The sequence below is a fragment of the Lactuca virosa genome, chromosome 1 (genome assembly GCF_052849685.1).
Source record: "Lactuca virosa cultivar CGN04683 chromosome 1, Lactuca_virosa_CGN04683_v6, whole genome shotgun sequence".
Classification (NCBI taxonomy): Eukaryota; Viridiplantae; Streptophyta; class Magnoliopsida; order Asterales; family Asteraceae; genus Lactuca; species Lactuca virosa.
Window position 1 is genome coordinate 75853701 of NC_136426.1, and position 12160 is coordinate 75865860.

The 12160-nt window shown below is 26.5% G+C and overlaps 1 protein-coding gene across 1 annotated transcript; it reads left to right on the forward strand.

The window, feature by feature from the left end:
* The first annotated feature begins 924 nt into the window (after positions 1-924).
* Positions 925-2476, forward strand: LOC145147311 (F-box protein At5g49610-like). The gene has a single exon (XM_079075065.1). It carries the CDS (start codon positions 1199-1201, stop codon positions 2297-2299), a length of 1101 nt encoding a protein of 366 aa, XP_078931191.1. The 5' UTR covers positions 925-1198; the 3' UTR covers positions 2300-2476.
* The last annotated feature ends 9684 nt before the right edge of the window (positions 2477-12160 follow it).

A 12160-nucleotide genomic window follows, 5' to 3' on the forward strand; every position in this document is an offset into this window, starting at 1 on the left:
ATATTCGGGTAAGCATAATATTACCTACCAGGATTCTTCTTAGTGGTGGAAGTCCTTATGATTGCCATGCTTCCACAATCGCACATGATCATATTTTCTTGTGTTGGATGCAACAAAAGAAGAAGAAGAAGAAGAAGAAGAAATAAGGAAATGAAGTACGTGAAGAAGAAGAAACTAAGAAAAAGAAGGAAGGAGATGAACTGGTTAAATGGACGAATAAGAGCATGGACTGGTCAAATGGTCAGCATTTTAGATGAGGAAGTCATCGGCTGACCCCTTCAGTTTTTATAGAAGGACCTATTCAGCCCGACAAGCCAACTTTGTTCCCTTAAAAGGCACGGGAATAACATAAGAGACTGAATGAACAAATGTGAGTGTCATTTTCTCATTGTTTTTTACATCATTTTTTGATCAAAGTTTTAAACTTATGGTAAGACAAAACTAGTGGGCCAAACATAAATTATATAATAACATGGAATATAGAAAGATTGTAGTAGGATAAAATTTTGTGATTCTTTTTGCAAAAAATTGACATAACTCGTAACTTTATTGTTAAGGAGCATAAAAGATAGACTTTCCTAACGATTATCGGTTAAAAACTAAGATTACCGACTAAAATCTCAAATATATAAACATTCTAATGTTATATCTCATAGATCCATATATGTTGTTTTAAAAAGAATTAGTTTTGTCATCCAGAAAAAAAAAATTAGTTTTGTCGGGCTAGCGTCGCAGCGTGTTGGCAATTTGTCTTCCGTCGATATGTGTTAGACTTTAAATATATCTTAATTAGCGATTTATTTTGTTATTTCCGTTCAGAAAAATAAAATAATAACTTTATGGTCAATATATCTAAAATATAAAACCATTGCTAAGATTTCCAAAATGATATAATATAATAATTATTACAAAGCTTTTGCTATCAAACGAAAAGATTACCCGACCCAGTCCCTTTTCCAGTCGTTGAAATTGGAAAGGGGTGTGTCGCATTTTAGCAACCGATTCACAAACACCATCGTGCTTGTCTCCCTACACTTTCTCCTTCCGTTTACACGAATTCATTCGATTATTTCTTGCGAATCGCCCTCCTAGCCATACTCGATGCTTCAGGGATTTTAACGAGATCCAAATCGGTAAGCAACTTTCTTGATTATGGTCGCTTTTGTTCTTCGACTGTATAAAATTCATATGATATAAGATGGATCCAGTCCAAACAAATTTTGGGTATTTCGCGGACGAGATTATCCTCGAAATACTAGCAAGATTACCCATCAAATCCCTGTTTCGAACCAAATGCGTATGCAAACTCTGGTACAAATTAGCCTCACACAAATCATTCACACAAATTTATAATGAATCATCTGTGAAAAACGTCATGGTTCTTGTGGAAGTTACAGAATCGTCTATAGAATCAACATCAAGTCTGATTCTCGTTGATAACAAGAGAGGTGTGTCTGAATTCTCATTGGATTTTATCAAAGACAGAGTCAAAATTAGGGCTTCTTGCAACGGATTATTATGTTGTTCTAGTGTTCCCGATAAGGGTGTTTATTATGTTTGTAATCCTATGACTAGAGAGTTCAAATTGCTACCCAGGGTTCGAGAAAGACCCATAACTCGGTTTTACCCTGATGGTGAAGCAACCCTTGTGGGCGTTCCTTGTGATTTGTTGAACAATAGATATAGTGTCGTTTTGGCTGGATATCATCGCATGTTTGGTCATAGACCCGAGGGTAAACTAATATGTTCTGTTTATGATTCTGAGTCAAATAAGTGGAGAAAATACGTATCTGATCAAGATGATCATGGTTTCACTCGTATGAATCGCAATCAGGTTGTGTTTGTGAAGGGTTCACTTCATTGGATGACTCAAACTTTTGCTTACATTCTTGTTCTTGATTTGAATTTTGATGTATGGAGAAGGATATTGTTGCCAGATGAAATGGGATGTGGGAATGGAAGTGGGAATAGGGTTTACTTGTTGGAATTAGATGGGAAATTGTCAGTGATTCAGATTTCTAGTGTTTGGATGAACATTTGGGTGTTGCAAGATTACGAAAACAGACATTGGGATTTGATTGATCGGGTGAGTTTGCGTTGTATTCGTGGAATGGTGCCTGGGATTTTCCCGATAAGTCAAGGGGGCGATTATGTCTTTCTTGCTAGTCATAAGCAGGTTTTGGTGTATCAAAGAAAGACAAAAATTTGGAAGGAAATGTACTCTGTGAAGAACAATTCCACAATGCCCTTGTGGTTCTCTGCGCATTCTTTTGGTGGTACGATTCTTCCATGTCGTTAATTTGCGTAATGACTAATTTGCCCCTGTTTTGTACAGTTTCTGTTGGCTTTTCATGATTGAGAGTGAATTCTGTTGAAGAAAATGATTGGTATTATTGTACATAAGTTACATGTAGCGGTATGCATTGCAATGCTCTATTTCTTATCATCCTTAATAAATGAAGGTTTTTTTTTGCCACATGTCAATCTCTCATGAGTTTTGACACATGTAATTTTGTGATTAATTCTTAAAAATTAATTTCCACTTGGCATTTTGTGGTAATTTTTGATTTTTTTAATTAACTATTCTAATTTTTAGGTTATAGAAAGTAATTAATGTGTCATTAATTTGTTTCCTTATACTTTTAAATTAAATTTTGATATGTTTCCTTCAATATATAATTCAAAATTGATATTTTTCTTTCAAATTTCATTGTCATTTTAGCAAATGGTCTACATATAAAAAATAATCAAATTTTATTGTTTTTCATTGATAAACTAAAAAAAATGGTTATGTGGCCAAAATATAATTACTTTTATGTAGTTTCTTTTATTATTATAAATTGAATTATTTATTTATTCATCATTTTGTTTGTATATATTTTGAAATTTCATTTTAAAAAATATTTAATTTTTACACAATTATATTTAACGTTTTCTTTAAAAAATATACTTAATATTCATATTTTTATATATAATTATTTTTTTAATCAACTCGTGTAGCACACGGGTCTCACACCTAGTCTACTCTAATAAATGAAAAATCTTTTTGTCACATGTCACACTCTCATTGATTTGGCCACATGTCATTTTGTGGTTATTTTCAATTAAATTTTTTCCACATAACATTTTATGGTTTTTCCATTTTATTAAATTTCACATAATATTTAAATGTAATAATTACAATAAATGTAATAATAAATGCATATCAATTTCAATTATTGACTTTCCTTCTAATTTTAACATTTCTAAATTAAAACTTCATTAGTTCCTTTATTTATTTAAATTTAAAAGAGAAAAAAACACTTTAATTTTAATAATTTAATATTTTTCTAATTTTTCTTATAAATTCAAACTTTTTCAAATGTTTAGAATTTTCATATTTAATTTTTTTTAAATGAACTCATGTAATACATGAGTCTTACACCTAGTATCTATTTAATTAAGTAGTGATGCAGGAAATTTCTGGTGTACATGTTTACATGCATGACAATAAATAAAAATTTAGGGATGATAATATCTTTAGATGATTTTGACTTAATTTTAGGGTTTAGAGTTTCTTGAACATAAGGTATGGGTTCTCCCCACCAAATTTGTGCCACATCATTCTCCACATCACACCATTTTAGCAAGGAAATGGTCACCACACCAAAATAATTACCATGTCATCTTTTTTTTTTCGAGTTTTTCATTTTTTTCAATAATTATAAAAACAAATTATATAATATTAAAAAACATATCATTTAAATAGAAACATAACATTTAAATTGAAAAAAGACATTACAAGACCAAAAAGTGCTACAATTAAAAAAAAAGTATTACACTATTCATCATCATTGTTAGCATTGTAGATATGATTTGCCAAGTTTTGTCGAAGTCAATCGTGTTTTTGTGCATCATGAATGGCAATGATTATGCAAATATTCAGGAAGATAAACCTGATACAAACTGCATGTGTCACGATTCCTTTGGCATATATTGTGCAATATTATTTCATTTCTATTCCATTACCATGTTAGGCTAAGAGGTATGGTCACACCCAACCTACCGAAAAAGTGATGACACCTCATCGCCATGTCAGCTTCACTACCAACCCACTAAGGTCATCCACATCAGTGCAATGTCACTAATCTTTCAATTGTGCCACATAAGCTTTGCAATGACTACTCATATCAGCGCAATAACACTCATCTTTCAAAAGTGGTCCCCACTACCACATCAACAATTACTTTATATATATATATATATATATATATATATATATATATATATATATATATATATATATATATATATATATATATATATATATCCTCCTTAATAAATGATGGTTTTTTTTTGCCACATGTCAATCTCTCATGAGTTTTGGCACTTGTCATTTTGTGGTATTTTTGAAATAAATATTATCCACTTGTCAATTTTTGGTTTGTTTCAATTTTTAAAATTAAATTCATATACTTATATATGTAAAGTATTAAATATCATATTAAATTGCAATAAATACGTTTTCCTTTCTTATTTTAAAGTTGTACATTAAAAAATATTTTCCATTTACATTTTCATTTAATATTTAATCTTTTTTTAAATCAACCCGTGTAATACACGGGTCTCACACCTGGTATATATATATATATATATATATATATATATATATATATATATATATATATATATATATATATATATATATATATATATACATATATTACCGTATCTAAATATTAAGCATTTAAAATTGTTAAAACGTTGAATGTAATTTATATTTAGATACAATGTGCTAATTATATAGTAACTTTGTTTCATTTAATATTAATATTTAAGTATGTAAATATCAAGTTGTGTAGTCAATATTAAAATATTCATAAATAATGAGTTGCAAGCCTTTCTATATTTGCAATGTCAGACAATATGTGACAACTCCACGTCACTTGGAAGGCTAATTGAAAGACATATAATCTACCGCTGTGGATGCTCTAACTCTTGGAAATGTTCACCACTCCACATCATTTTTTTTCTTTTTCTTTTTTTATTTTTTTTACATTAGAATAATTTAAAAAATAATTATTAAACAAAAATAAAAACATAAATATTAATTAAAAACATTTTACATTAATTTAAAAAACAGAAATTTAAAATCTACATTACTTAAAAAAACATAATCATTTGAACTTTCGCCACTTTGTTGCACCCTATTACGTGTCGCGGACAACAACGTGTGCAACACCAAGTCATCTTCATCAGAGCTACCATCATCATCAGATGAAGAAGAAGAAATCGAATTCGCAAAATTATTCATATCTATGTTTGAAAGTGTGTTTGAATGGAAATGTGTTTGTGATGTGAATGGAAATGTGTTTGTTTATTGTGTATGTATTTATATGTGTGTGTTAAGTTTTTGTTTGATTTTTTTTTTAATTAGTAACGGTCAAAGGAAAAGGAAAAAGGAACGGTAAAAAAAATTAACAAATCACATGCCCCGTCTTCGTCCGTAGCCACACCCACGCCACAAGGCACCTACGCACACCTGGGGCGGTGTTCACGCGTAGGTGGTCTTGCCATGTAGGCGCTACGTGTAGCCACCTCCCGACCATACCGCAAAGCCTTATGCATTATGATAGATACATGCATCTCAAGAACGTTGATGTCATTTTTGGAACCTGTAACCTCGATGAAAGCATGTCAAATCCAAAATTCTTAAGAAACAACAATCTCTAATACCAACGGAGGTGTTCCATGATGACTACTTGCAAATTCCCCTCTCTACACCTTTAGACAATTTCTCTAATCTCAATGTGTATAATCAATGCTTCCACACATACCGGGAAAACATTTCTCTTCATGTGTCGCATATAGTTGTTGGATATCATTCAACGAAGGTTTCTACAAATAAGCGTTACTGAATGTTTTAACAACCTATTGACAATCAATATAATTTTTTTTGCAGTTCTTTCAGACATTTTCAGATAATCAACGAAATCAGGTGGCTCCCCTTAAGTCATCAACCAAATTGTTGCATCACATTTTTGCAACCCTGTGAACTGCCTACCTCTAACATCAAATCTCAATTGAAAAAACGACACCTAAAGATATATTTAATAGGTATAAATATGAATTTGTATAAAAATAGATTTTATATTTATAAATATGAAAGAAACGAAATGTGCTTTCCAAGACATTGGCCATCCGTGTAAACACATTCCTACTTAAACGAAACCTTCGTTTGAAATCATTTGACATGTATACACAATTATTCACAAAGTAATGGCGATATAGACGTTCGCGTGCTTCCTTGCGATTTCTGTTAGTGGTTTGTTAGTATAATACAAGTACATCATAGTGATGAACATATCATCATCATCAGAGGATGAGTCAAACGGATCTATAAAATGTTTTCTTGGAAATTTGCATAAAAAGATTAGAAAGATGAGAGTGGTGTGTAAAAAAGTTAATAGGGGTACTATTATATATATACTAGGCGAATACCCGCATGTTGCGCAAAATAAAATAATATATTTAAAACCTTTACAAATATATGTTTTTTAAATATATCAATGACGTTATTACCTCCTATATAATAAATCTTATAATAAGTTGGTATAAATATTGTTTATTTTGAAGTATATGATAATGTAAACATCTTTTAAAATTCTATAATCTCAATTGTCTCTACTTGCGGGTTACTCATGAATAAAATTAAATATAATATATGGTTTAATGATATTTATAATTGTTGTTATGATTAATTAATTTTAAAAAGTTTATTTGCTTAAGATTATAACTTCTATCATTGTAAGTAGTAGGTGATCCTGTCTTCGCCGAAGGCGTTATTTTTTTCTTTTCAAAATGGACCAAAAGTGTCAAGTTCATAATACCATAAAACTCAAGGCGGCAAACATAAAATACAAGGTACCAAAAGTGTCAACTTCTTAAAACTTTTGTGGCGAAATTATGAAACATAAAAAGTTCGCCGAAAACATTTTTTTTTTCAAAATGGACCAAAAGTGTCAACTTCTTAAAATAAAACTTAAGGTGGCAAACATAAAATACAAGGGACCAAAAGTGTCAACTTCTTAAAACTTGTGTGGCGAAATTATGAAACATAAAAAGTTTGCAGAAGACGTTTTTTTTTCAAAATGGATCAAAAGTGTCAACTTCTTAAAACTTTTGTGGCTAAACTATGAAACATAAAAGGTTCCTGTTGCTAACCATTTTCAAAGTGGACCAAAATGTCAAGTTTTTAAAATTTTTGTGCCTAAACTATGAAACATAAAAGGTTGGCTAAACTATGAACATAAAAGGTTCCTTATGATTTTAATATATATATATTAATTATTTAAAACATCAAACATTGTTTTTATTTTTAAGAGTAACAATATAATTTTTATATATAATGTTAATTTTAAGTATTGTTGTTGTAAGTTATTTAAAATAACGTATTTGTAAACTATTAATTATTTTAATTTGGTTTCACAAATCTAACTTTTTTAAAATTTATTTGATGAATATTATTAGTTTCTTTGATTGTAATTATTTAAAACAACAAACATTATTTTTGTTTCTAAAGATAACATTATAATTTTTTATATAATATTACTTTTAACTATTATTATTGTAAGTTATTTTTAAGCTACTTATTTGAAAACTCTTAATGATTAGAAAAAAATAGTTTCATGGTTTGCTTTTTGCTAATTTAGGATTACAATTTAGGATTGACACTATAATTTATAACTTTTAACTATTTATAGAATAGTCTCTCGATTTTTTTTTCAAGTTTAACTGAAATTTTAATTTTAGTTAACCTTTTAACATTATATTAAAATTAACAATTTAACTATTTTGCATAAAATCATAAATTATACAAAAGTTGTGACTTTAAAATGACAATTGCTCACATACGACAACATATCTAAACTAATAAGTTAACTATAATATGTTAAAAAGTTAAAGTTATAATTTTATAAATAGAAGTAAAATATGATATTTTAATATTATAGTTTAGTTAATTTATTATTAGAATTTAGTTTTGCATTAATTTTAGCATTATTAACCAATTTATATTAATTATTAGAAAGAAATTGAAAAGTCATGGATGTTTCAAATGTATGTGGTGCAAGTAAAAATGTCTTTTTTATAAGATAACTAGGCGAATCCCCGCGCGTTGCGCGAGAATACAATTATATAGTTAAAATAAAAACTTTTACCAAATTATTATTTAATATTTCTACTTTGAAACAAAATGTTAGTAGTAAAGCAAACATATAGTTAACATATTAGTTTTATTAAACATTATAATTTAATTTTTAAGTCATTATGATATATACAATTATTTGATAATTTTATAAGCCGTTTAAAATTATGTAAATTATATATCAAACGTATGATAATCTATATATAACGGGTAACAAAATGTATGAACAAAAATATGAACTACAACTTTTAGTAACATAAAAATACAAAAACATATATTATAACATTTGTATTAAAAAATATATATATATATACAACGAATAATAAAAATATGAAAAATAAACAATACAACTTTTAATAACATAAAAACACTAAAACATCTATTATAACATTTATATTAACTCTTCATATTTAAATCGCAAATCTCTTCGAATATATTAATGTTTTTAATGAACAAATTTTTACAACCTTATAAATGAAAATAAAATAAAAAATTATTATTGATTACTAATTAATAATCTTAAGTTAAAAACTCTTGAGTTGTAACTAATAAATATACATAAATTAGATAAACTCTTGAGTTGTAGTGTGAGTTTCAAATGAATGCGGTATTTGGAAATGTGTATTTATTATTATTATTATTATTATTATTATTATTATTATTATTATTATTATTATATTCGTCTAAATAATTGGTTTTGAAGCATCATTTTAATCTCTTCAATTATTAAACATAAAAATATTTAATTATAAATTTATAACATACATAGGTGCATATATATGTTAAACAAATCACATATAATATATATTTTCGTAAATGTCATATGTAATTTTTGTCGTAGTAAGATGGATAAATTACTTTCATATGAAGAACATATGATGATAAGTCAACTATAATTACATATCAAATGTTAAGAATTATGTTATCTTTTAAATACTGTCTTGTAAATATTTGTGTAGGATAACCCAACAAAAAAATAATATAAAATAAACATAATCAAAATAGAAAAACTACAATCAAATAAATAAGAACATTGAATATATAAATAAAAATGTTACATAAATACACATTTAAATCAAAAGAAAAAACTAACATTCATCTACTTTGTTCAAACAAAAAACCTATATCCGTTTTCTGAATCTTCTTTCTTCATTTAACACCATTCAACCATAGAAACTTGATGACAATTATTCACTAACCTGCAATCAAAATGTTTTTCCTGAAAAAGAAGAATCAGAAAGATATTCCTAGCAAAACATTGATGTTTGGAGAGTCACATTCAAGATTGAGTAATATACACAAATCATATATAAAGATCAAATGGGAAACTGAATATAAAGAAAGAATAGTAAAGCTTCATTTGTCTTGGTTGAAAGAAAAAAATCATATTACAATTACCATCGATGCGACATAACCATTTCTTCAAATCATCATATTTGGATCGTGGATGCTTCAGCTACATGAAAACTTTTGAATCACAATATCTTCAACCAAATGACGACTTTTTGTAAGAAAAATGTACTCATATAACTACATATATAATAAGAGAATGCAAAAAATTATTGAAAATTTATAAATATTATAAATTTTATTAATTAAGAAATATAAAAAGTTATGTTGGTTTCAAATCAATATGGTTTGAGAAAACAAAATATCTCTAAACATATGATTTTGAATGGTCTCATTTATACTAATGGAAAAAAAATATAACACGATCAAACTATGAGTAAAAAATGATATATTCATCCACAACCTTGAATTGTAGAGCTCTTTTAGGCACTTCATCACTGCTAATACGTTCTAAAAGAATTGTGCCTATTGAATTTTTTTCTTTTCATTTTCTTATGACATTCTTCTTACATGTAAGAGTTTATATAACATGTTTGGTGTTTAATGCTAAATCAATTACTTAGAAGACATTTGAAAAATCATTTGAAATATAAAAAGACAAAGGAGTTTCAAATCAATGTGGTGCTTAGAAATATAGTCATTTGAGAATATGAAAAAACAAAGGAGTTTCAAATCAATATGGTGCTTAGAAAAATGTTTCTATTATAATATACTAGGCGAATGGGCGCGCGTTGCGCAGAAACACCTATATAGTTGAAATCTTTACAAATATATGTTTTTTTAAATATAACAATAACGTTGTTGTTAAATTTGATATAATAATTCGTATACTAAAGTGATATAATATATTGATTATTTTGAATTATATGATAATATATACATCTATTATAACTGTATAATCTCAACCGTTAAATGACTTCTACCCGCAAGTTACTCATGAATAAAATTAAATATAATGTATGTCTTAATGTTATTTATAGTTTTTGTTATTGTTAATTAATTTTTTAAAATTTATTTTCTTAACGTTTTAATTTCTATCAATATAATTATTTAAAATATCAGACATTGTTTTTTGATTTTAAAGGTAACAATATAATCATTTATATATAGTTATTTTTAACTATTGTTATTGTAAGTTATTTTAAGTTATTTATTTGAAAACTTTTAACGATTATACAAATATCTTTAGGAAATATTTTAGTTAAATTGATATTGTAATTTAGTTTTTGCATTTAGCAGTACAATTTATCACTTGTAACTATTCGAAAAATATTTATTGGATTTTTTAAGTGGAACTGAAATTTATATTTAAGTTGACACTGTAATGTTATATTTAAATTAACAGTTTAAGTATTTTGTCAAAACTGTTCCAAAGTTGTAGCTTTAAAGTGATAATGATTTACATACAACAACATATTAAATCTAATAAATTAAGTATAATGTGTTAAAAGTTAAAGACATAACTTTATAAGTAGAAGTAAATATATTATTTTAATATTGAAATTTAGTTTATTTATGATTACACTTTAGGTTTAATATTTATTTAACCTTATTAACCAAATTATAATCATTATTAGAAAGACAGTACATTTTATTACTTTTAACTATTTACAAAATATTATTTGGGTTGTTTAAGTTAAACTAAAATTTATATTTAAGTTGGTCCCGTAATGTTATATTTAAGTTTATAATTTAAATACTTTATACAAATTGTTCAAAAGTTGTAGCTTTAAAATGATAATGGTTTACATACAACAATATATTGAAACTAATAAATTAAGTATAATATGTAAAAAGTTAAAAAAACATAACTTTATAAGGAGAAGTAACGATATTCTTTTAATATTGAAATTTTGTTTATATATGATTACACTTTAGGTTTTATATTTATTTAATCTTATTAACTAACTTATAATCATTATTAGAAAGAAATTCAAAAGTCATGAGAGTTTCAAATGAATGTTGTGAAAGGAAAAATGTATAGGAGTTTCAAATGAATGTGGTGAAAGGAAAAATGCTTCCTTTATAATATAGTATGAATGTGGTGTAAGGAAAAATGTTTCCTTTATAATATAGTATGATATGATATGATATGATGATATGATATAGATAATTTATTTTTATTACTATAAAAACATTTAAAATAGATACATCTATATAAGTTTTGGTAGAACATAAAGAATTCATTTTTATAACACACATAATCATTGATTTTCAACTATAAAGTCATATCATATTAAAAATCATTCGTTCTAATTCGGCATTATCACCAACAATTTGAAATAATTATTGTAACTCCTTTCATCAAAATCAATTATAGAAAACTACAACGATGTTATTTACAACAAAATAAGCGATATAAACTAACATAATATATAACTTATAATAGCATAAAATACATGTTGAATAATGTTCTCTTAGACATAAAATATATTTTCTTAACATAAAAAAGAGAGACCACATAAATATACATACATGTTATCAAAGATAAATGCTCTAACCGATAAATAGCTTGAATGTTGATTTACCAAAAGCTCATGAGAAGTAATTATCAGTCCCACTTCATCATCCTGTGATTATGGAAAGATGCATAACACATAAACTTAAAAAATGATCTCAAGTATA